This window comes from Gymnodraco acuticeps, unplaced genomic scaffold, assembly GCF_902827175.1.
Source record: "Gymnodraco acuticeps unplaced genomic scaffold, fGymAcu1.1, whole genome shotgun sequence".
Taxonomy (NCBI): Eukaryota; Metazoa; Chordata; class Actinopteri; order Perciformes; family Bathydraconidae; genus Gymnodraco; species Gymnodraco acuticeps.
The window spans coordinates 2,629,771-2,656,761 of record NW_022990558.1 but is presented as its reverse complement, the minus strand read 5'-3'; the positions used below and the strand labels follow the sequence as shown (position 1 = coordinate 2,656,761).

Sequence of the window (26,991 nt, the reverse complement as noted above, 5' to 3'; positions counted from 1 at the left end):
TTACCCCCCTGGCCTTCTAAATAGATATTCCACCAGTCCTTGCTCGTCAGGGTTGTCGCAGTCGCCAAGAGGCAGTTCAAAATGTCGTCCGTCTGTCAGCGATCCAAAGAGCACGCAGGGAGCTCAGTTGCACCAGCAGGTTTTGTAAGGATTCTGTCTGGACAGTCCTGGAACCAGTTACGGCTGTGCACCAGGCCATTACCGGGCCAAAGCTGCGTTATGTAACGCCACATGAACAGTGTGAAACTTCTGAGCCTTGTTCAACAGGCCCATGCTAAGGGTTAGGCTTTGTCAAATGTTCCCAGTGTTCAGAAAGTGATACGGGCTGACTTCGAGGAGATAAACTCAATAACCCGGTGGATAGAAGGCTTCTGTAAAGCTGCATAATGTTGTTAAAACACCATGAATAGGTGATTTGGCTAAGTACATTTGAGCACTAGATTAAATACAAGTTTGAAGCTGCTGCTGTTCTAGCACTCTAAATGTTTTGAGCGTAATTACTTGATGGATTTCTCTTTCCTGTGTTTGTATCCTCTTGGTTGCCTGCACTTATAGGTCACTTTTGATTATAAAAACCGTCAGCCAACTAATGGGATGCTGGAGCCTTCAAACAGATAGCCCATTTGGAAAAGTTATGAAATGTAATAGAGCCGAATGTCAGAAGGATGGTAACGTCTATAAACAAACTCTTGGTTCAACACTGCTAGAATAAAAGATGGTCTGGGGGAGTATGTCCCCTTGAGTTCCAAGTCCCCAACGTCTCATACATTCTTTGAAGAAAATGATCACGCTATTCTGCAGAGGTGGTGGGAGGCTGGGCAGGGATGGAGGATGCAGGCAGGTTTTAGGTTTACATGTATGTGGGATGTGATGGAATCTCAAGGAGTGGATCAGGAGACACGAGTAGAAAAAGGAATTCGAGGGTTGGGAAATCAGAGTCGAGTTCCAAAGTGGCTGCTGCTAAGGATACACAGTTACTGTATAGCTTTAATTACAAGTACCATATGTTCCGACAGTTACTGACTGCTGTTTTCATTACTCAAACATAGCTGGCTTCAGGCCAAATAGACTATATATATGACTCTGCCCCAGACTGATAGTGTTTCTGTAAGGGCCTTTGTATTTAGGATCACTGTTGTGATAATGCAATGACTTTCACATCGGTCCTCTGTCACACCCAGATGCATTTATTTTTGACACCCACTTCCTGGTCAGCTACAATGGCCCCCGTGCTAGAATGAACATGACCATGATTACACTAATGAAAATACATAAAAAACAGATCGTCCTATTAACACTTTTTACTTACGGTACATTGAACTGGAAATAGATACTGGATAGCTTTAGATATTGCTGTCAATGCTCCCTCATTTTATATGTCACCTATAGCATCAGACAACACTAGTTGTGAATGTCATGTTTATGCTCTCAGGTGCTGGTTGGAGCTCTGCCAGGAATTACCTTTATCTTTTATTGACATTAATGAGCTGCGTTCAAATCACAATCAATTGTTTTGCAGATGTCTGGCAGCAGATATGTCAGGAGCATCCCTGTAGATAGGGATGCTCCTGACAGCCCGTCAGTATCGTCTCATGCAGCTCACTGATCCAGTAATGAGTGACCCGACAGTGAAGAATAAACATATTTATAACTAGTTTAGTTCCAGAGGTAGATCAAATAGCTAAGTGTGTTAGGTCTAACTCTTAGTGTGTGTTGCTCACCGGTCCGTCTCAGCGGGCGGAGCTGCAGGATTTCTGCTTCACACACACGTTGCATACCGCTATTTTGCTGTCTTTTTTGGACACCTTAAATTAATGGCAGACCGGTGAAGACATGTTGTCGAGCTTGTTTTGCCGCACACAGAGAAAGGGTCATGTATTTTACGTCATGCGATCGGCTCTCGCGATTAACATTTTTAGAGAGCACCGATCGATCGGCAGAGAGTGAGTATCGGCCGATATCGATCGCAGCATCCCTACCTGTAGAGTGTGTGGCTCAAATGAAACAGTATATGAATTGTACCAAAGCAGCAACACATGGCTCAATAAAGAATGTCGCAGCTTCAACATCTAAAAGAACAAAACTGTATTTGGATTGTTGCAATGCACCACACTGTTGGTAAATCAAACACATGCAAGTACCTTGTAGTGTGTGATGCAAATTGTGCCTATTGCCCTATTGTTGTAATTGTCAAACAGACACTGTGACATCTCATAGTATTAAAGGGGTAACCTAAACATTTATGATGGCTCTGTTCTTTTCAAGTATCCAGTCAATCCAAAGTCAAACTCAGAACGTACATTTGTGCTTTTCATTCTGTGGCTATCTTTAAAAAAGAAAAACACTCATTGGAGTAGAAAATAGCAAACAGGGTCACCACTCACTATAGGAACGGGGAGTAGCCTACTCGTTCTATGAATAGGAACGTTTAAGTGCCCTTTGTAGCTAGCGCACATCACATAGAGGGTGATCTGCTACGCCTTTAGCTATGGGTCAGAACATGGATGGACTACATGGCAATCATTCAGAAATCATGTTATTAAAGTAGAAAACCGTCTGATTTCTCGTACCGGTTTGTCTTACGTTTTTTATTACAACGCCACGTAATGTAAATAGTATTTTAAAATGTAAAGCATTAATGACTTTTGCAATATATATATATATATTTTTTAATCAATTAATCAGTCAATTTGAATTGATTGACAGCACTTTGAAACATCAAAAAGCCTGTTGTTAGGACAGCTTAGTAATACCATTTGTCCACATTAGTTTGGATGTGTGCAGTACAGGAAGCAGTGCACCTGCAGATTGGAAGGGTTGATGTTACTGGTAAGGGGGAGAGGGGAGGAAGTGATCAAGTGTGTTTGTCATGGTGTGAGTGTATGCAGGGCAAGAGATCAGAAGTGAAATAGTTTGGTCAACTTCTGCCAAAATACCAGATTTATTTGACTTTGTCACAAATGCAACTAAAATAGTATATATTTGTAATGGTTTCAGCTCGTCAAACTGCCTTCATAGGCCCGTCTATACAAGTTCAAACAAGGCACGTATAGCTTTATGACAGGCATGCAGTGACATGGAGCAGTTACAGGGCCGGTATAGAAAAGTAGACTTAATAATCAGATCCCTCTACCTTCCAGGAGAAAGGGGGGGGGGGGGGGGGACTGTGAGAACTGCTTTGCTAATGGTTTACTGTCATCAGTAACGGAGCGCAAGGAGCAAAACAATGGGAGTGGGCTCTTTGTTCATATGTTTCCAAGTCTTTTGATGTGCTCTGCCTCTGGTGGACTGACAAAGCTGTGTGTAGAGGTGTTGTTTATTTTGCAACTAGTCAGTCAATCAATCTTCTCTGGGTCATCGGGAAAGAAACGCACGAATGCATGTCATCATCAAACAGACACCAAAAAGCTCTGTGGTATGGCTGCACATTTGTTTGAGAACAAATCAACAGTCATATTTACATGATGTGTCTCCCTCCCCTCCCCCAGCTCACTCTCTCTCAGTTTGAATGATCAGCTAAATTGCTCTTTTTTTCTCCCCCCTCTCTTTTACAGGCTAAACCTATTTATGGTGGATGGCTGTGTTTGGCCCCTGAGGGAACTGACTTTGACAATCCCATGCAGAGATCCCGGGTAAGAGCATGCATTACAGGCCTGTGTGTTGGCTCTCTAAATGGGTACACACACCATGTAAACACATTCATGCTAATACCTCCCATTATTTACGGGAAGGGCTTTAGTAGGAGTACTAGTTGTGGGCTGAAGTTGTATTTAGTGCCCCTATGGCCCCTGCTGGAATAATGGAAAGTGAGGCTTAACTCTAAAGCCTAATTGTTTTTTGGTCTATTAAGAAAGAGCAATGTGTCTGTGCTTTTGTTACTTATAAAACCACCTACTATGGTTTCAAAATGGGATTTTCTCATAGCATGTTGTTCTCCTGACAGAAATGGCAACGGAGATTCTTTGTGCTGTACGAACATGGCTGTCTGCGCTTTGCCCTGGACGAATCGGTGAGTTATGCATCTTGAAATATGTCACTTGATCTCGTCAAGAGGTTGTCAAATCTGAGCTGAAAAAGCAAAATAAACATTTGACAAGTTAGTGTGACAAGTCCATTGTTTTTTAAAGCAAGAGGTGCTTTGGCATTAGAACACAAGTAGTTACAAGTTATTTGGCGATAAACTCATGTACGTTTACATCCAGTTTTGTTTTTTTCCTGTAGTGTGCTTCATAGGTTTCTGTGCATGCAAATGGTCTGCAAGGCCTCAATTGGACTCCTTTATTTACTTCAGTAACATTATTACATACTAACCAATCAGAGCAGAATGGGCTCTGGTTTCAGACAGAGGGTGAAAAGAGGTTCTGCAGAACAGGCATTATGAGAAAAAGAAAGAGCTTTTTGAACATTAAAGCATGGAGGCGTGTCGCAGTAAAAGCACAGCAGCATAGTGTTGTTAATAAGTACATTCCCAGAGTTAGTTACAGCCATGCTGTTGTTGTGAGGCCTCAGGAAAACATGAACCTTCACAATAAAGAACATTACTCACATATTAACTGTGTAAAGACGTCACCTCGTGGTGCCCACTGTACGCCTGTGTCTGTGGTGGCAGTGTGTCACTAGGGGAATGTGACACGGGAGACCAAACCCAAACCGGGAGATCAGGCTGTTGAGTGTAAACACTGGGGGCCACACACTGCTTGGGTTGGATACTGGTCACACTAAATAGATCCAGACTTGTTCATTTCAACATTATTTATTAAAGCGCTTCACTTCACTAGGTTGGCATTACCCATTAACACAAACAATATGAAACTTTTGGCAGAGCCTTCCATAGCAGATGCCACTTGCTCATCAGGAGCAATACACATTTGGCTATGCCATGCTACATTCTCAACGACATATCCCTGTTCATTTAAGGAGGAGAGCTAATAATGTTAGCCATTAGAAGTTAGCTGCCAGTGAGCAGAGGTTCCAAAGAGTTGCATTATGAAGTACTCAAGCTGTATTCAGTCAAAATGAGTGTTGGGGAAAGGTAAATCATCGCGTATGGTAATGTTATCATGATGTGTTTATATTTAGTCTTGTAAAATGTAGTTTTATGGGAAAAACCTGAATACCTACGGTTGTTTGAAGGATATGTTTTCCCAGCCGTATGAAAAAAAGGGAATTATGACCTGTATAACTTCCCATCAAATATCAGTTAACATGTGTATATACATAGAATTTAAACTTGATTTAGTAGTTTAGATAATTGTGGAATTTCACTGGTATTGGTATCGAATACAACATGTTTGATATTGTGACCTCCCTATGTCGGAGGGATAAAGAAGTTGATTACAAAAGGCTTATATTGTGAAATATTCAAAGGTGTGTCCTGGGAAATGCATTGAGTCAAACAGCTCCATGAATTGGTGGAAATTAGGTAGTCATAGCATAACATTCATGTAGTCTATAATGATATAAATATAATATTCATAAGTAATGCTAAGTTGACCATTATAAAAGGCAGTGCCTCACGCAGTGTAGAAGTATAGAGTTGTCAAGCAACCCCTGCAGCATTCAAAGTTCATTATTATAAACTTCCAATATTAATTTGGTGCATTTGACACTTCTATACACCTGCCAAGTGTGAAGGAAATGAGATTAAAGCTCTTAGAGAAATGTGTCAACGATTGATTTAACGTGAATCGTTTCTCAATGTGATGTTATTGTGTCTGGACCCTTTCATAGGAAAGAGATGGATTGTTCAGCAGGTGTCCCTGTGAGTGAGTCATACAGCCAGGGGAAAGGAGATGAGCTAAATGTGTAACTTAGCCAACTTTGCCTCTGTGTATAAGCCGGCTGTTTGATGTCCCATTTGGTGAATCTCTTCGTGTTGCCATTGATGACAATGGGAGGAAACTCGGTTGCGTTTGTGCGTGTGCATGTTTCCACTGTGTAATGTGTTTCCAGTGACACCCAGGTTGGTGGGCTGTTGTTTTTTCCTCTCATTGTAAGGTGATTCCAAAACCGTCTGCCTCATTGTCCTTTGGCCGCTTGGTGCTCTGGACTCTGAGGATAGCAGCTCTCCAAAACCTCTGAGCTGATAACACAACGTTAATATTCTCCATCTTATTAAGTTCACCATTGTTTACCCAATGGCTTGATCCACCAGTGGAGGGCAGATATCATTTGTTTGAGGTTTATATTCATATAACCCACTCCTCACATGTGTTTTTTTATGGAGTGGAGAGATTTACAGGAACCTCACCCCCATCCCTTTGTCTTATGCCTTGTTTGATCTCATCATTTTGACTTTTTTTGGTTCATCAACAGACCTCTCAAACTAAGGAGGTTCCTGCGATACAATACAAATAGATAAATATTCTTTTGTTTTTTTAAATCTCTATTTAATAGTTGCCATGTCAAAAACGGTAAGCCAGGTTTAGGTTTACGGTCACCTTTTGAATTTGATTGTGGTCTACAATCTTTCAACATTTTCAAGATCTTATAACAATATATGTATTGGAATGAAATGTTGTTGTTTTTTCCATTCACAAGGTTTATTCTAATAATAAATATCTCACTTAATGTTATGTGAGGACTTTGTTTTTCAAAAATAGCTTACATAACAAACATATGTCTTCTAAAGTAAGGTCCACAGTAAACTTGAGGTTGAACCAGATGTTGTCCATGGCTTTAAAATAACATTTTGACGGTTAATTAGCCTAGCTACTGTATGTCCAGAGCCGCTGAGCTTACTTTAAAGGGGACCTGTCTTTTATACATAAATATGTGTCCCCGGTGTGTCGGGGAACTCACGCAGCGTCAGAAAATAAAACCCTCTCTTTTCCTCCGTACCCAAATCCAGATTTGCGTCCGATATGACGTAATATTGGAAATGTAGGCTGGCTTTACACCCACAGCACTATCAGTAACGTTGCTATCAGAAACAATGTCCGACTGTTTTGGACGTAATATGGTTGGTGCATGTTTACATTAGCATCGCTAACACTCAGAGCTAACCTGTACTGCACAGAGCATGTGTGTGAAGAAGCAGGAAATAAAAAGGAACTCACCTTGTGGTATAACCGGCAAGAGAGAAAGCCTTTGAGCTCCAAACTGTTTCAGAGAGAATCCTTCATAATCCATGATATGGCGTTTCATCACGGCAGTATTTAGTTTAGACAGTATCTGCCGGTAGAATCTCCCGCATGAGCTCAGCCCCCTCCTTTTTTTAAAGCTTTATACCCCAAATCAGCACTTTTGAAACAGGAAGTGAAATAGAGGGATATGAGGCATGGCTAGAATGGGTGATCTGTTTGGTGTTTTGAGCAAAACATATATATATTTTTATATATCTGAGACCTATGCTATTGCCTAAAAATAGCATGATAGGTACACTTTCATTCTAAATGATGGTTGGCTGTGACCTCTCCATCTCCGCCCTGCTTCATACCAAAAGTATACAAATGAATGTTATCAGGTTCCTTTTAGCATTTGATTTTAATCTAAAATACTTTGACACCAAATGTTTAGAACTTGTGTTGTTGGTCAACTCCTATGGCTCTTGCATCGTAAAGAGTGAAAACCAACTCCTCCTGCTCAAAAGTAATTAATTTGTTGAAGGGCTGCTAGGCTAATAGCTTATGTGAAAATGAACTAAATGTTTTGGGTTTCTTTTATATAAAAAAATGACAATGGAAAGTAATGTAATCTGTATGGCCTAACAATCACTGCTGACACCGACTAATGCTGCTAGCTTATTACGGGTACAAAACGTTTTACAAGGGCAATATGTGACCAAATATTACTTGGCTTGAAGAAGTGACTTCCTGGCAAAAATGTCATGGCAATAGTCAAAAAGCAGAATTTCCAGCCTTTTGCTACATTTTAAAAGATGTTTCCATCGTCCTTTGTTGGGCTTTGCCATGAGAGGGCTGCTTTAGGCGTTTCACCTCATTATAATGTGGCATTGCCATAAAGTTACGAGACATTTTTACCTTGCATTCCCTCGAATACGTTGTACTCCAAACATGCTGGGTCCCATGTCATCAGAGGCTTTTTTTTTTTAAATGTGTGTTCACCTTGTGTGACTTTGATCCCTGGCTTGTTTTTACAGTCTGTGTTTATTTGCCCATAAAAAGCAAAAAAGTGCAAACGGTATGTTCCTTCTGAGCTCTCATGTTCTTCATTTCTCCATTCACCCATGAAGTAGAAACATAAAGGCTTTGGATAAGGGACCATTTTTAACTCAAAAGAAACATTGTTTAACTTGCATGGATGCTTTTTCTCCATGGTGAATTCCTTTTGTGTCATTCTCACATTGGCATGAGGATGAAGATCTGTTTGGCTTCTACTGTTCAGTCGTAATGATTATCTGGCAAACATTTGAAGGCAGTTTTTCTCAGCTTCCTGTCACTAAATGTATTAAAGTAAAAAAGTGGTTGCGTTTCCATATAGTTTCTTTTGAATCATCCTGAAGGAAAAGGACCAGGGAGTGATGATATTGGCAGATATTTATAGCAAGTACACAGCAGGGTGCTATCTGAATCGGTTGCCTCTGAAACTATTTTCACCACTAGCAGAGGGAAAGATGCTCTACCATCTAAAGCAGCATTCCTCCTCAAATGCCCTTATTTGGTGAACTGCAGTAAACTCGCAGCACCGGGACCAGAGAGAAGGAGAAAGGGAGCCGTAGCCCCTAGAAAACCGCAGAGGAAACGTTAGATATGCCCCAGACCCAGACATTCCACACGGCCTGCAGCAGCAAGCACCAAACTCTGCTGATGCGAACACTGCTCGTGCATCACACAGTTAAACCATTAGAGGAAAGCACATCACCGTTGCATATAAGGCCAATCAAATCAAGATGAAGACAGGAAATGGATAGATAGTTAGAAGGACTGTCATGGAGAAACAGATTTGTCCTAGATGGAAATATAATGAGACCACCCTGAGAGCTTAATGGTGAAAAGGTCAATGACCATGAGAACATGCTGAAGGCGGGAGAGCACCGCTTTGCTCCAGAGCTTCTTCTATCTTATTTGAGACAAATTAAAAGCATTATCACTTTATTCTCTGTTTTGAATCCATTTGTGTTGATTTCCATAATGGCAGTTTCAGAACAAGCTAGTCTGGTAGTTACTGTCTGTAAGGAGCTTTGATGGAGGTACTGGGTTGAGGTACCATTATAAACGGCAGTCTGCACAGCCTGCTGGGGAGGACTTGTCTTTGGCTCGGCCTGTAAAAACCTCCTGGAGGATTTCTTATTTATGGGGTGGGTGTGCTCCACTTCATTCTAAAGTTGCCTCTGTTTTTCATGCCATTTTCCTGAAAGTTTACTATTGGGCACGAGCTGCAATATAAAGGAAAAACTGAAGCATGTGGTAGTTGCCTTATCGACACATCCCTGTTTCAGTTTAAGCCTTTCACTCTCCTGTGGGTTGTATTGTTTAGTTGATGTGGCCTCTCGTGACATGTCAGCCAGAGTGACGGGATCTCAAGAGTAGCCTCTGAGAAAGTTGTTGGTTTTAATAATATCCCATTGCAAAGCTAAAAATAGTCAGCCCCCGGGAAAGCAGACACAATCGAAGGATATGGAATTGGCCCAGCAGTGCAGGAATAAAAACCCATGACAGTTCTCTTGCGTTTGAATGGTCGCCTTGGCAGATAGAGCTCCTTTGTTTTGGTGCCAGTAGCAGTGGGCAGTTTCTAGGAAACATGTGTTTATTCTCTCAGGACCACAATTAATGGACTCAAGAAATCCAGACTCCACCGAACAGCACCAAATAAGTTAGAAAACTTGCCCTCAGTCATACTATGACTATATAGGACAGGGGTGCCCAACCTTTTTTGAACCGAGAGCTACTTTTAAAGTTGACAGTCTGTCGAGATCTACCAGTCCAAATAGAGAGGCGTAGCCTACTACCAGGTAAATACACACTTCTACTTGTATAAAACTGACCTTCGTAAGATTAATACTCCATAAAATAATGCAGATCCTTTATCTTACCTCTTTCTAATCTACACACATACAAGTATTTAACTGAAGTTACACAACAGTGTTGTTGATACAGAGTTGGAGTTTATTCACACGTCACATACTACAGTGGGTAATGTTTTCAAGAAACATTGAACAGTGCTGCCACATATGACACAGGAAAAAAAGAAAATACTCTGAACCCTTTCTTTGCCATTATATAAAAATAGTGTTGCTACAAAAGTATAAATGAGGCTTACTAATAAGACAACTGAGATCTGAAGCTACAGGAATCTGCTGCAACAGTGCAATAAAAAAGACAAAATTAATAGAATCAAACCCTTTTTTTGTTGCATTTTAGTAGATTATAAAAAGAAATGCCTGTAAAATAGGATGCAAGCAACACTAGTTTCTTAACCTGAATTGATAATAGACTATAATCAATTTAAGTTTGCATTCTTATACCATGTTGTACAATAATTATAATGAATAAGTTCAAACAAACTAAAACGTACAGCTGATTAATAACGGTATCTAACTTGAGTTTTTATCAAAAACCTGTTGAAATGCTACTGTTATTTTTACTGTCCCCAAAAGCGCATCGGCAGCCTCCAGGAATGCTTCTTTCACAACTTCGCCGTCTTTGAAAGACTTCATGTGTTTCGCAAGAACGTGACTGACACGATAAGATGCTCTGGTAGCAGCCTTGCTCTTGTTGTTGGGCCTGGTGGAAATGGACTGCTGTGCATTTAGCTGTCCTTTCAGGCCCCTCCCCTTTTGGAGCGTAGGGCAGAATCAGGAGGGAATTCCGTCTCGTAGCGTTTGTGCACTGTTTTGAAATGCCGCTCCGAAATTACCCTTCTTCGATAAAGCCACGCTCGCATTGCAGATGAGACAGATGGACTTTGAATTGGAATAAATACAAAAATAATCATCCTCCCACTCGGAGTGAAAATTATATGTTTTGCTTCTGCCATAATTGCGGTCTTGTTTGTGTGCGGACTGTCACTCCTGTTGACATGGGCTGCTTCTCAGGTCGACTATTTTAATTTCCTCGCTCCTCGGTCCTCGGTCTCACCGGAAGTTGATTTGCCTGCGCCATCTTGAGTACCGTCCCATGGCTCTTATTTCTGCCGGAGGACCGAGGATCGAGGAGCGAGGAGCGATCATGGAGGAGCGATAACCGAGGTACCACCAGACCATCCTCCGATGAAATCCTCAGATACTCGCCCCGCCCCCTTACTGTGTATCGCTCACTGATTGGACGATGCAGCGCATGCACTGATCTGATGCTTCTTGACATGAGAGCAGAGTGAAGAAAATACATGAATCTCACGGGAATCACTCCTCAGTTTATACCGTGTTTTGTTTCAATTCATGTATCATTTAGTTACAAATATGTGATATATCTGAACAACAAAGTGGTCAAAAATCATTTAATTCATTTTTTGGAAACATTTTCATGATCGCTTTTTTCGTTTTACATTTTCATTTATTGTCATTTCCATTCAGTCAGTCATTAAGTGCTATTAAAATGTTAATGTGCTACATATCCAAACAAACAAAGTGTGCAATCCAATGAATGTTAATCTAACTGGGTTTTGATAGATAACATATCTCTTTTTTCTTCTCTCAATTATTTTATTTATTTTGTGCACTCTAATCAATATTAATCAAACTATTGTTCGTTTATACATTTTAAGAATGGCGTTTATCTTTTTTGAGAATGAGTTCTTATTGTATTTAATGTATTTGGGTCTACAACAGATGATACAAATGTTTGTGTCAGTAAATGTGTACTAACAGAGGCGGGGGTGTTTGTGAAAATAACGGGAACAGAGCTGCTGTCAGACGATCAGCTGTGCAGCGTCATCACAAACGGACGTCGCTTCACGTGACGCTCCGGAGGAAAGGACGTCCCATTGCTCTTAAAACTCATTTCCCTGCTTCTCGTGGTTTCCTTGCGTCTCTCCATGCTTCCCTGGTGGGAGGGACTAAACGCAGGGAAACGACGCAAGTGAGGGAAGCAAGGATTTCATTTAATCGACCTGAGAAGCAGCCACGGACAACGTTAGCGAATTAGTGCACTGCCCACTAGCCACGCCCCGACACATGGGGTCATGCCGGCCAATCACAAAGCTTTGATGCGTTCAAGTGCATTATTCTGGCCCAGGAAGATTATGTTATAGGACATTAACGATAAAACTGAATATTGTTGTTCTATTTTTAGACACATCTCGCGATCGACTGGGAATCTCCCCGCGATCGACCGGTCGATCGCGATCGACTGGTTGGGCACCCCTGATATAGGAGAACAGTAGGATATTTCCACAGCTGAGCATCTGTTGGATCAAAGAGATGTTGAAGAGATCTTTGGTCGATAAAACCCTTTACAGCTAAGCTCCTGGTTTAAGTGTCATTGATAGAATGAGGAGCTACAAATCTGTGTTTCAGCTACAACTAATAACATTTTCTCAATAAGGTTTTTTTTCTATCACCTGTTAGTTTTCTAAAGCCCAACGTGACAACATCATCAAATGTTCATTTTTGTCTGTCCTACCGAGCAGTTCCAAATATATTATGTTTATAGTCACTTAAGCTAAGGAAAGAAGCAAATTGTCAACATTTAAAAGCTGGAATTTGATATTTGCTTTGCATAATAATTTTAACAATGAAATATCATTTTAATATTTTCAGATAGATTTTCTGTTAATCGTATACTTTATGAATTCACTAAATGTTCCTGATCTTGAGAACCTGAAAAGTTGTATTGCTGAGTTGACTTACACGAATGTGCCTTGTAGTTATGTGCATACAATAAACATATTAAGACTACATGAAACACACAGGAAAAGTACAATAACAAAAACAACATTTTTTTTATTGTTTTTTTTAAAAAGTCGTACAGATGGAAATATAAAATAATGTGCTAAAGTGATATTTGTAAATATATATAATCTCAACTTCTCTGGCATAATTCTCATTTTAGAAATATCACTTGGATAGTGTTGTCGCCACGGTTCACCACGCTGCAGGGTTCTACACAGTTCGACACAGCTACTTGAGCTCCTCAAACATGATTCTTTATAGTAGAGGACATTCTTCCGCAGCTTCTGAGTTCTAAAGTGTGACGCAGTTTGATTGCCATATTTGGCAGCCCCCGGGGGTTTACAGGCAGATCTTTATAAAGCTGGATCTGTGCTCAGTGGCCTTAAAAGGAGCTGGAAAGGGACCCAGCACCTGTTTTACATCTGTAGCAGTGAAGCCTGATAACAGAGCTGCAGCATTCAGAGCAGACAGAGAAAAGGTTGGAGAAGAAGTTTAGGGGGTTTCTTTGCTCTGGTGTTAACGAGACGATTACCAATCTGCTTCAAATTACATTGCATTTATTCCTTAATAAAGATATTGAGATTGTTCAGTGTTCGTAAGTTTTGTGTCGTACAAAGCAGACACAGCTCTGCGTTCTTCAGTGATTACGCACAAAGCAGCTTAAGTGCAGAATCACAACGCTGTCATGTGAAAGGATTTGCCTAGTTACCATGGCGATATGATGATAACAACGGATAGTCCATACAGTTCAGGCGCTAAAACCTGCCTCTTGAAAAGACTGATGAGAAACAAGGGATTGGTAAAGACTTCATGTGAAATCTGCTGAGCCAAGTCTGTGAAACACTGAGGCATGTTTTCCCCCAGATCTTCTCAGTTTCAGTTTTGAAACATGATATCAGTGTTTAGCCGGGCAGTCTCCCATCCAACATTGTGGACATAACCGACAGAGACATAGATGGAGACAAACCAGTGACTCAAGCATCCTGTTTAAATGTGTCCTCTTTTAATGTTCTAGCACTTTGCGCAGCACATTCCGTTGAATTAAGTGTAAACTATGCCTTAATTGTACTATTATTTCCTCTGCTATTTTCAGTTTTCTGCTCCAACATTTCAGCTTTCATTCAATTAATTCAATAAATCACATTTTATTTATACATCCAATATCACATTTCCATATTTGTCTCAGGGGGCTTTAAAGTGTGTACAGAATATGTCACCATCTGATCTTAGACCCTACCAGTTGATAAGGAAAAGAAGAAAACTCACAATCAATGGGGGGGAAATGGAGAAAACCTAAAAGTCACAACATAGACGACCCAAATTAAACATTTTTAAAATGAACTTGTGTTAAAAAAAACATGGGCGTCACCCAAGACTACATCAACTGATACTGAGTTAGTAACTTGCATTTATGGAACATGATACAGATAGAGAAAAAGGAGAAGTAGGAAAAGAGAGTTGAAAGATAAAAGGTGAAAGTTCCACAAAAGTCTAAGCCTAAAGGAGCATAACTAGGGGCTGGTTCAAGGCAAGTCTGAGCCAGCCCTAACTTTAAGCTTTATCCAAAAGGCAATCCACGTGTCACATATATGTATTAGCTAATACAATGGCTAATGGAACATGTTGTGTCTCTTCTAGCCCAGCACTCTGCCTCAGGGCACAGTGAACATGAACATCTGTGTGGATGTGGTTGACGCCGAGCCAAAGACGGGTCAGAAGAACTCGCTGTGCATCATGACCCCGGACCAGGAGTACTTCATCAGAGGAGAGAATAAAGAGATCATCAACGGGTACGTTTTCTTGATTTATCTGCTTATGCGTTTGATTGGATAAGGTGAGCGCACACACAAATATCAAAACCACCTTACTCCTTCTCCAGGTGGAGTGAACAGCTGGTGGTCTACCCCCGAACCAACAAACAGAACCAGAAGAAGAAACGCAAGGTGGAGCCTACGACCTCTCAGGTAATACTCATTACACAATCTCTCAAAGGGTTCTTCTCACTTTTCTTGTTTCTCGTTTCTGACTATTTCATGTGTTCATCTGCAGGAGCCAGGTCCAGCTAAGGTAGCAGTGACCGGCTCTGGCATCCCAGAGGCAGAGAAGGTTCCAGACTCAAGCTCTATCATCTGGCAGGAGGAGCTGAACCAGAGAGAGGCAGAGGGGGCTTCAGTCTGGGCCCCCGCTGACCTGCCTCCAGGTTCTCCTCAGACCCAAACAGGTGAGGAGGAATAACACATTTGAATAAAACAGAACTCGGTATAAAGTGGTGCAGTGGTGATGTATTTATTTAGGCACACCCCGGAAGTTAGCTTTGCAAGGGTTCCCTCAACGAAAAGCAACGGGATTTTAACATTGGATTTTGGAATATTGCAGAAAAAAGATCGGTGGCACATGGTTATGACACTTGAAACGTAAATGCAATCGCCTGCAGTAAATAGTGAATGTAATGCTATAAACAAATGACATCATGGTTGCATGACTTCAAGTCAACACTGCTAAGCTAAAGGCGGCTAATCTTCGGTGCAATGACGATTAGTAGTCACAGTTAGACATTTGTTGGCAACTGCTGTTTTTGAGACACATAGAAGCTTAAGACAATTACAAGTGAGGTATTCACTGACTTTTTTTATGTTGTAGAATAAAAGTAAATCTCTTTAGGTTCCGGCCTTTAATCAAGGCATCTAACCAAAAACTCAATAGAAAATCTATTGACGTTCAGAAGAGGGAACCCAGAAAGCAAAACTGCTAACTTATTTCCTGGTTTGTGACTCATTCCTGCGCCGCTCTTTAGTGTTTATATACACATGAAATGAATACAAAAGTTAAACAAAGGTTTTGGAGGTATTAAATGTAAAGAAAAATACAATTAAAACACATAACAAAGGAAAGCTAAGGATTTGTAGTTATAAAAGTTAACAGGTCATGGCGTGTCCTGTGCCTCTTGTTTAGGAGGCTCTGACGTTAGCTCGGTGAATGGTGACGAGGTGGACCGGGGCAGCCTGGCGCTGCATGGCTCTGCCCCCCAGCCCCCCAGGGACCTGCTCTCCCCGACGGGCTCCTGCTCCAGCCTGGGGGGCATCCCGCGCTGCCTCTCCCCGGCCCCCAGCGACCCCTTCCCCTCCGGCAGCTCCCTGCTGTCTAACGGCTCCCACATCAGCGGCTCCGTCAGCTCTCTGGACTCTGACGCCAGCGGCAGCACCGTGACCAGCAACGAAAGCCACCCGGCGCACCAGAGGGGGGGCCACGCCTTCAGCCACCACGACACGCCGCGCGCTCGGAGGCTGGAGGCCGAAGCCAGGAAGGCTGAGAAGAGGAGCCGCTACAGGAGCCCCGAGAGGCAGGAGAGGGACGCCGTCCTCAGCCCCGAGAGGAGGTCAGTGCCCATAACAGTACCGAGAATGTCCCTTTTATTGTCTCATCTTCTTCATTTTGAATAGACTTGCCGTTACAGGAGGTAATAAAGGTTTGCAATAAGAGAGAACTATGAATTGAAACCCTCTCCTTCTTATTTTCCTCTTTTTTTGTAACAGAGGTGTACATCGATATAGTGAGGGACAATCCAGCAGGTTTTATTACAGACAAACAAACCAAAAATTACAATATTTAATTAAAAAAAACATTCAGACTTGGTAAATCTATGTACCATTAACTATATTTACTTTTTTCATAGAGTTTTATAGTCTCTTGCCTCTCTATATATCAGTGGTTCCCAACCTTTTGACTAAATCACTGTCGGTAAGCTTTAGAGACATGTTGCAACAAGCAAACATAGTTTATTTTGAAGGCAGAAGCTATTCATTTAGACTAAAACTACTGGCATTGTTTGATCATTTGTTTAAAGTATTTTACATTTTGTAGTTTGTAACCTGAAAAGGACCTTATTAGATATATAAGCGACAGGATAGGTGCTAGCTTATGGTTCTGGAGTACATTTTGTACATTTATTTTTTGTACTGGGCAGAAACATCTTATTTTATCTTATTTTTGTATCTTATCTTTTAAGTGTTATCTGACCTCCATAAAAGCTGAAATGCAAAATGTCCTCAATGCAACACCATGCTTTCAGATAACCCTAATGACACTAGAGGACAACTAAGTCAACTGCAGTGTGTCTTTTACTCTGTAAACTCCCTAAAGTTTCATTTTAGGATTTAGTTTTGTCCTTTAGTTTTCCGGTTCACCAAAAGTACAGCCATTCACTGAAAAGACTTGAGATAAAACTCTGGTTTATATAAGTTGTAAATGCTTGTTTAAAAAAAAGTTTGTGTAATGGATCCACCCATGCCTGACGGTGAGGCTTGAACAAGAAGGACACATGCACACTTTAGAGGAAGAGCTTTACTGAGCCTGATAACCCTTAGCTCTCCTTGATGATAGGTGAAGTATTCAATCAGCCTTATTTAACCTGATCAACCGGGTCAGTGGACTGCTGTCTTGGAACCTCACCACCATACCCAAACACTGTGGGCTCAAAATACTTAGCTTATCCTTTTAAAGGCACTTACACAGACACACAACCAGTTTAGTGACGCACAAACTACCAAAGTTCTTGATGTGCACACAAACACATCAGGTTTAAATAAAGTAAAGTAAAGATATGTTACCTAATAATCCCTCCTTACTAACTGTAGGGGGGAAATGTATAAACACACAGTCCCTGTACTTTGTGTTCAGTATTCTGCCTTTCTGAACTGATGCTGTTCATAAAGGGGTCACAGGTCTTACACAAACAAACCAACCGGGTGAGAGGGGGGTCATCATTTCCCTTCCACAGTCAGCTTCCTGCTGCATTCTGTCCCTCCATCCATGCCAGCTGTGAAAGGAAAAAGAGGGGGAGAGGAAAATAGGAGGAGTGCCCACCTACAGCCCATAAACACCTTACTGGTCCACTTGAAACGCTTTGGGTTTTCAGAAACACACGCTCTGTCTAAACAGGCATGCCCATACCCAGCCAGGGAGGCCTTGACCTTTCTGACCTTTTCAGATATGAACCTGATTACATATGTACGGGTCAATGGGTGAATACTGATGCAGCTAGATATCTCTGTCCTCTGTTCGAAGGTGTAGCATGACGGATGATGAAGAATGGCTGTCCTCAGTCTGTTCCAAATAATTGTACACATTTGAATTGGCCTTATTATGCTTTTGGGAGGTTTCCCTTCCCTGTAGAGTCCTCTATAGGTTTTCATGCATTGAAATGGTCTGCAAAGGCTCAAATCCCAAAGTTCCCTTCAGGGGGAGTTTCTCTTTCTCTCTCTTTTTCATTCTATCCTGTGCAGTTGAATTTGATTAAATAGGCGCTAGTATTTGCAATGAATTATGAGATTGTGTAAAGAAACAATGGTCAACCTAACACACTGTTTTAGATTGAACATGGCCCTATTTAGCATAATAAGAAAAGATCCATTCAAAAGGGCTTGGCTGTGGATTTGATGGTGAATATGATGCTACCTCATAGTTTTGGGTTAAAGCACCGCCAACTCTTTACTCTGAATATTTCCTTTAAGCCTATCTGCAAAATAACTCAAGAGAAAAAGATCTCACAGTGGGGCTTTGGCCTCACACTGTCCTCTTCCTCTCCTTCGTTCCCTTTTAAGGACTGCAGCTTTCGCTCAAGAGTCCCCAAATAAGGGCACCATTTAGGCAAATGAGTAATATAATATTTCTCGCTGCCTCTCACCCTCTTCCTCTCTGGTGCAGATTCCTCTGTCATGTAACAAAAGGCCTGTGTGGGAACCTGCCAGAGTTGGTAAGATACTGTGTTACAGTTTGAGGAAGGCTACAGATGGACAGAAGTGAGCGGAGGCTGCTGTTTGGACCTTTGGTCCAATGCACCCTCCAGATCTATCTAGGGGGAGAGAGGAAGTGGCAATTGAGAGAACAAAGAGATTAAACGATATAAATAAATCTGCTAATAGTTTCATTTCAACATTTAATCATTAGACATTCAGCCGAGTGCATAGATCGACACTCTAGATGCAATAAATACATGTAAACATCAGTCACAACACATTTGGGAACATTTAAATGCCGACATAGTTTTTAAATCCATTATCTGATTTGGCTCGTCTAAACAGTTTTTTACATGCGGTGAAGCACAAACAAAAAACATTAAAGAGGCCCTTTTATGCTTTTTGGGGTTTCCTTTTCCTGTAGTGTGTTCTATAGGTTTTGGTGCATGTAAATGGTCTGCAAAGGCTAATATCCCTGTATTCCCTCCAGAGGGAGTTCCTCTCCCACACACTTCCTCCCCTCCCTGTAACTATTTAGTTTGAAAGGGTTATAAGACTTCTTTTTTTTCTATAGGCTTTACTGCCTCTCAGCGCCATTATCATACAAAGACATGAGTCATTGGGGAAAATGAAAAGATGTATAATATATAGGACACACTAAATTGATTGATTTTGGTTGATCTAATAAGTTTGTGTCTGTGGTTTGATTTGCAGTCGCTCCGGTGTTATCGAGAAGTTGGAAGCCTTGGAGCTGGAGAATCAAGAGAAAATGGAGGTGGAAGAGTCGGGGGGGAGTGGATCCAGACAGGGCCGGAGTGAGCAGAGACGCTTCCAAAGAGGGGTAACACTGCTGTGTGTTTGTGCGCGTGTATATTTGATCCAATAGTGCCTCCATTGTTCAGCAGTTTACATTAGATATAGTAGGACTTATAATCTGTGGTTCTGGACAACATCCCGTGTGCTCGGCGTTTGGACCTACCAGCGTGGGTTTTATTTTCTCCCCGCCCAAGTTTTCCCCCACACTCTTCTATCTTTTTCCTTCACCCTTGGCCTCCTCTCTCCATCTCTCCCTCTCTCTGCCCCATCTTTGTTTTGGTTGTAGGTCAGAGATCAGCAGCGTGTGCTGTTTTCATTTCCAGTTTCCATTCTGTGGTGGGATTCCCCTGGTGATTATTCCTCCCTTTCCCACCCTGGCTCTCTGTGCTCGGACAGAACCACTTGAAACCCAACTTCAGGGAAATAGAACGTCACACACTGATTCACAAAGTCACAGTGAAGCACTGTTTCACACTCGAGCTTTGGTCCTCTGTCAGTCACACACAGATGAAAATACCACGCATGTTTACAGATCAAGAAAACTGCTTCTGTGCCTTGCCTTGCTGGCACACAAGCTTTTGGTCATTCCTACTGTTACTGTTAAGCAACACACACACATTTAGGTTTGACAAACTTAGCCTCATGCTATATGTGTGTTTTTGTTTTCATTATTTTTGCTTCACTGAGTTAATCCTGACAAAGGGATTGACAAAGAAGGAACGGTTTTGATTACATTTTTCCACAGCATCACCTAAACAGACCAAATTAGATGATGTAGTATTAATGATTTGTGGTTTCTGTGTTTCTTATGTTTAAAGGGGGCCTATTTTGCTCCTTTTCAGGTTCATATCAGTATGTAGTGTCTCTACTGTGTCATGTCTCCATGCTTTAATGTTCAAACAGCTCTTTATTTCTCTCATACTGCCTGTGCTGCAGCACCTCTTTTCACCCTCTGTCTGAAACCAGAGCTCAGTCTGCTCTGATTGGTTAGCCGGCCGGCTCTGTTGTGATTTGTTAACTGCTTAGGGATGTACTGTCCCTTAGCACGTACAATGTGCTAGGTGTAACATAGTGTTGTCATTGTGTTACGCAAGTAAACAAAGGAATCCAATGGAGGCGTTTCAGGCAGGGGTGAGTGTGTGGGAGAAAAACTCCCTCTTTGCAGACCATTTACATGCACAAAAACCTACATAATACACTACAGGAAAGGGAAAACCCCCAAAAGCATAATAGGGCCTCTTAATCTCAAATAGTCCAAAAGGGCTATTATTTTGTATTTGAATAAAAAAAAGATTCTTTACTATAAGAGTTTATTAAACGTACAGATGTTTGAAAATAACTTCAATATGTGTGTGTTGTTTAGGAGCAGAGACGTGACGTTGGTTCAGATTTTCCCTCCGCCCTGCCCCCTCTGAGGAGAGCCAAGTCCCTGGACAGGAGGACCACTGAGTCCGTCATGACGGTGAGTGTTCACTCTCCTCTCATGTATGTTAGAAAGTTCCAGCAGTCATCTCGGAATCCTTTCTGTGACTTCCAACGATTAATGCATTTCAGCACAAGTCAAGCACATGTTTTCACAGAGGAAAGTACATACTTTCATACCCACAGTCTGTTTGTGTGTGTGTGTGTGTGTGTGTGTGTGTGTGTGTGTGTGTGTGTGTGTGTGTGTGTGTGTGTGTGTGTGTGTGTGTGTGTGTGTGTGTGTGTGTGTGTGTGTGTGTGTGTGTGTGTGTGTGTGTGTGTGTGTGTGTGTGTGTGTGTGTGTGTGTGTGTGTGTGTGTGTGTGTGTGTGTGTGTGTGTGTGTGTGTGTGTGGTGTGTGTGTGTGTGTGTGTGTGTGTGTGTGTGTGTGTGTGTGTGTGTGTGTGTGTGTGTGTGTGTGTTGTGTGTGTGTGTGTGTGTGTGTGTGTGTGTGTGTGTTGTGTGTGTGTGTGTGTGTGTGTACGTACTTACTAGTTGGTTGTTAAGCATTCTTGAAAGGCTTTTGAAATTGGTTATTGTAAGTAAGAATAGTTATTCTGTAAATGGACCTTTTGGATGCTTGTTTTGTTCAACCATACTGCTAAAAGTCCTACAGTATGTTCTTAATGTTTTGACATTCCAAATGTTTTAAATTCCCTCTGAAGTCCTGAATGTTTTAGTATTCCTCTGGTCTCGCAGACAAAGCCTCTCCTGTTCTGCTCAGCTGTCTGATCCAGGGTCAGCATCAGTGCAAGGTCTTCAGCTGTAAAGGCTATATTCAGTTTTGAGTTGGGAGAATTAAAAACTGATAAAGGTCTCTGTGCTCTTCCCAAAAGAGCACATCATCTTTGCTCAGAAAACAATCTCCCATTTTTACTGGGGGAATAGTAGTGCAGGGATGTTCTGGTTTTTGTGTAGGCTGACTCGGAAGTTAGCATCGCAAGAGCTCCCTCGACAAAAACCATTGGCATTTTTCCATTTTTTTTTGGGAATAAAATCGCTGGCAAACACATTTGAATCATACTTACACATTTCGTTCAGCAGGATCATCTCCTCATATTAACACCATTGAAAAAATGCAATCTCCAGAAGTAAAAAGCTAACGTCAAAATGTGAAGGAACTACATCACGGTCACATGACTTTACGACACCACCGCTAAGCTAAAGGAGGCTAATGTACGGCATGATAACGGTTATTAGACACATTTAGTCACATGCTAGTAATCACCTTATTTAAGATGTGTAATAGCTTCAGACTTTCACCAGCTGGGTTATTTTTACTTATTGTATTTCATATAATATAACCTAAAGATCTCATCAGATTATGTTAACCACAGACCTTATTTCAGGCATCTTTGTTACCAAATTGTTGCCTGGAAGTGCTGAAACGCTAACTCATTTTGGGTTTTCCCTGCACCACTCTATTGCTGAAACAGGAAGTGGAAGCATTTTTGGTCCATACAGCTATGTTCAGCAGCATTTTGAGTTTTCCCTAATGTTTGTGGATGATGTAGGCCTAACGTCCATGCTGCGGAGACCCCCTCCTCCTCCCCTCCTCTCCAGGTTATACTCTTCACTGTGCTCCAACTGTGTGCAGATTTTGCCCGCTGCGTGTATTCATTGCACATTTTCTGTGTTATTAGTTAAGCGAGAGGGTGTGTGTATGTCAGTTTGTGTGAGACAGAGTATATCACAATGTACCACTGCTTCGTGAGGCCGCCATTCACGTGTGTGTGTGTCTTCATTTGTGTGGAATCACAGCAGAATACAACAGTTTTGAGCACTGTGTTCTGCATCCTCAGCTGGAGAAGCACAGAGCGACACATCTGGCAGAAGTTGGCCCTGGCCAGTGGATCACATTAAGACAGCGTCACATCTTCTAAATGTGTTTTTGATCCATCGGTAGGGTCAACTTCTGCCCTCAGCTGACTCAGTGAGCATGTGTTGTTGCTGCTCTTGTGTTTTACAGTGACAAAATGATTTTTTTCATTAAGGAATTGTTTTCAAACTGTTGGATGGATCTGTAGATTGATGTATTATGCTAGTTGAAGTTATTGTAATATAATGGAATACGTAAACAAATGTAAAAAATGTGTTGTGGTTTGTATTTGATTGGTTCTGGGGTAATTTTGCATGTTTTCTTTGTTTTTCTGTTCTAATTCAGACTCAAATTCAAATGTTTTTCTTCTTTTCTAGCCGGATTTACTGAACTTCAAGAAAGGTTGGATGGTGAAGCTGGATGAGCAAGGCCAGGTACCTAATCTACCTCTGTCTGTGATAAATAGTATTCAAAATGAGAGAGAGAAATAACCTAGGTGGCTAATAACATTTTTTATGTTTGATGTTTTAGTAGGTCTGTTAAAAAAATCAAGTATGATTAAGTATCAAGAGGGACCTACATTTAAAGAATTTTTCCAACTTTAAATTCTCTAGACATTTACAAATTGCAGAAAGTAATTATTCAATTTTAGGGTTTCTTTATGGAGTCACCACAAGGGGGTCAAAAGCCAGCTCAAACAGCATCTGAACTATCCAGCTGATGCACTGTTGCACGTCTGTAGCATTCAATGGTCTTTACAGAGGTGTGGTTACACTTTGATGATGCATCTTCAATGGACTTAAAGACCAGGGCGGAGCCTGAAGGCTTTCAAATAAATATTTTATAAGATGTAGGGAAAGAGGCGAACTCTGTGCCATCGTTGAGCAGGTTTTAGGGATTTCTTCTATATATCTTATTACATTTTCATGATCTATGGATGACTAAACGTTGTCTTCTTTTTGTCAATTTAGTGGAAGAAATACTGGTTTGTTTTGACGGATCACAGCCTGAGATACTACAAGGATTCCATCGCAGAGGAGGTATGCTTATTATTTTAAGTGTACACTCATTGTAAATGTTTATGGTGAGCAGTTCCTTATTTATGTTTGCACAATCATCTTTCTGTTACTCAGGCCTCGGACCTGGATGGGGAGATCGACCTGTCCACTTGCTACAATGTCACTGAATACCAGGCTCAACGCAACTATGGATTCCAAATACATGTAAGAAATGTTTTAACCATGACTGTTCATTTTCTACCTCGGCCTGTCTTGAGCTATCGCTTAATAAAACAGGTTGCTCATACCAAGTAATCTGATTGGTTCGTAGCCATGGTATAATAATAACTAAATACCACAGCCATGACGTCAAATTATTTTTTTACTTTCAGTATCAATCTGTGTACACGGAAACATTTTTACACTGTTGTGATGTCATTGTTGATAACTGACAGGGTCACAGGGGTTTATATTTTGAATAACACAAATAAGGTTACAATAGTGTTTAATTTTCCTATAATTTGATTTCTATTAAGTTTTTTTTTTGTATCCCTATTTTATTTTTTTAATACCTTTTTTTGATTATTTAAAAATAATTATTTTATTTTATCTAACTATGCCTCGAGAATGACAAAGAAAGAATGGATTAGTGTCAGGATTAATTTATTATGAACACAGTATAACATTTGTTAATATTAAAAGAGAGACTTCAAAGGAAGCATACCATCTTTTAATTATTTCTTTTGTGGTAAAAAATATATGATTTGCTTACCACCAATACACTTAAAAAAAGTATCGGCCAGACTGAACATGGAGGTATTATTTAATGTAGGGAAATGTTATCACATTACCTATAGAGTCAGTGTAATTTTCATTTTGAATGTTCAGACCAAGGAGGGAGTGCAAACGCTGTCGGCCATGACAGGAGGGATACGCAGGAACTGGATCCAAGCAGTGATGAAGAACGTCCGACCATCCACCGCCCCTGATGTGGCAAGGTCAGTACAACCAATACTGCACACATTATATAACCATTTTCTCCAGTTGGGTTTCCGCCGCAGGTTTATATGTAGGCTACGTAATCTGCACGACCACATCTCCACGTGCAGTGCTGCATAAACATGGCTGAGTCAGCGATAACTTTTGAGGGGTGGAGGTATGCCCATTATTTTGAGTTCGTCCGAAGAATAGACAGGAATGTGACGGTGAGGTGCAAACTGTGTCCAGGCCAGAAGCTGTTATCCACTGCTGCAGGGACGTGCACAGGTACGGACTAATAATGTTGCCCGGGCAACGGCCCGTTTGGCCTTTTTGGCTGACCTGCCCCTCTGGAGAGAGCAAGAGTTTATTTTTCTTCTTTCTGTTGTGGCCGAATCAACATGATAAGCCCACAATTAGTATTGTAGCCTCTCGCTGCAGGAAACACACTTTGTCAGCGCTGTCATCTGCCGGTGCGTTAAGACCATGTCGGATTTTGGAAACTTGATTTTGAGTTGTCTCATGGCAGTTAGGGTATAAGGGACAAACCAGGGGACTTTACTTCCTCTTGATACCGTCGGTTATTTACAAAAAAACACCTAAATATAGCCTACTTGTTGTTATTGTGCTTCTGTCTTTCTGTGTCTTTTACTCTGTAAACTCCCTCAACGGGGCCGCTCGCTCTCTTTTCTTGATCGCCCTCTTACGGGTGAACAGTTCAATGTCCCGCTTCATTGTAGGAATTCTGCCATGTCTCTACCACTTTAGTTTGACCATCTCCGTTATTAAGTTATGGAATACTAAATAAATAAGTAATTTATTTAGTATAAATTACTTATTTAGTAACAACCCCATCTCTGGTGATGATAGTTGATTGGAAAAAGGAGCTAGCAGTAGACCCTAGCCCAGGCCAGAATGGCAGCAGATTGCGCACAGTTTGGGACAATGAGCACATTTTTAAGCTAAAAAGATTCTTGTTGTTTATCTCTGCCTTTCAGTTCTACTGAGGATCATGGCTCCTTCTCTCCTCTGGAGGGTCTGGTTAGGCCAGATGTAACCCCCTCCTCTGAGGCGTCTATAGAGAGAGAATCCACGGCAGGTGTCATAAAGAGCCGGGCACGTGAACGCAGAAGAGAAGGCCGCTCTAAGACTTTCGACTGGGCTGAGTTCAGACCCATCGCTCAGGCTCTGGCTCAGCAGCGGGCACAAGAGGCAGAGAGCCTCCATGCTGACCTGGAGCTGGAGCGCAGTCGTAGGAAAGAGGAGAGGCGGAAGCGTTATGACTCTGTGACTAACTCAGCGCCGGAGCAGACACTTGTTAAAGCTGGAGGGAGGACTGACTGTGAGAGTGCAGAGGGAGTTGGACAAACAGATCCTTTAGGTCCCGTGTCTTTGGAGAGGCAGCAGATGGTGGAGGAGGTGATTGAACAACACTGGCAACAGGTGGAGAAGACACCCATGAGGGAGGAGAGGAGGGTGACTCTGCCCCCCCCCGGTGCAATCCAGAGATACTACTGAGCTGGAGCAACTGCTGGAGAATTACAAGCAAGGGGTACGTTTTTAGTTTATTCTTTTAATATCAATTCTATTAAATGCACACATAGCAGGTTGCCAATCAGGAAAACAATAAGCAGTTAATTCAATCAAATCAAATCGAGTCTCACTATTTGGTATACATTTCTTTCATCAAGGCGGCACATTAGGTTGGTTCTAGTTTTCTTAAATAGTTGAATAGGTCATGTAACTGCCTACCTGTCTGCTATCTGTCATTCACACTCAACATGTACCAAGCTAACTACTAGCATCTTGTCTAAACTGCATGTGTTGGGATCACCTAGATTATAAATGTGGCAAACGTGCCTCTGTCTGTGTTTCATTAACATAAAACGATTTCATGTAATTTTTATAAAACTGATAAATATTATAGAAGATGAAATATATATATTTCATCTTCCCCAAAAAACATATTTTTCCAAATACACAAACGCCAACATGCAGAGAGAATATTAACAAGGAAACACCCAAGAATTTCAGTTTCATATTTTTGCTATCTCACAGAATGAACACTAACTAATAACAGCTGAGTACATTTCTCAGCCAAAGTGGTCGTTATACAATTTCACTTGCTAGAGGTTCTTGAGACTGTTTATCCAAAGCCTCTTCCTGCTGCTCCTGCAGATAGAGGAGCTGAAGGCTCAGCTGGAGGGCTGTCACCAGCAGCTCCTCGACTCCAGCAAGCACAAGCAGGAGTTGGAGCTGCAGCTGAGAACAGCTCTGGATAGAGAGCATGACATCCGTGCAGGTTACATCTCCCCGGTGAGTTCAAACTCTTTGTATTCAGTGTGCAGCTGCATTGCTCTTTGCCTCAGTATGATAGGAAATCCTGTTTTAGATG

The 26,991-nt window shown here is 41.4% G+C and overlaps 1 protein-coding gene across 1 annotated transcript in view; it reads left to right on the top strand.

Moving 5' to 3' along the window:
• The window catches only part of mprip (myosin phosphatase Rho interacting protein), a 44,737-nt gene that overhangs the window by 2,427 nt on the left and 15,319 nt on the right, over positions 1-26,991 (top strand). Inside the window, 15 exon segments of the mRNA XM_034227482.1 lie at positions 3,555-3,632; positions 3,944-4,009; positions 14,429-14,580; positions 14,670-14,754; positions 14,840-15,011; positions 15,743-16,166; positions 19,240-19,366; positions 20,705-20,803; positions 22,998-23,054; positions 23,592-23,660; positions 23,754-23,843; positions 24,507-24,616; positions 25,595-26,081; positions 26,083-26,148; positions 26,775-26,912. Of these exon segments, the coding sequence (XP_034083373.1) occupies positions 3,555-3,632; positions 3,944-4,009; positions 14,429-14,580; positions 14,670-14,754; positions 14,840-15,011; positions 15,743-16,166; positions 19,240-19,366; positions 20,705-20,803; positions 22,998-23,054; positions 23,592-23,660; positions 23,754-23,843; positions 24,507-24,616; positions 25,595-26,081; positions 26,083-26,148; positions 26,775-26,912 (2,220 nt within the window).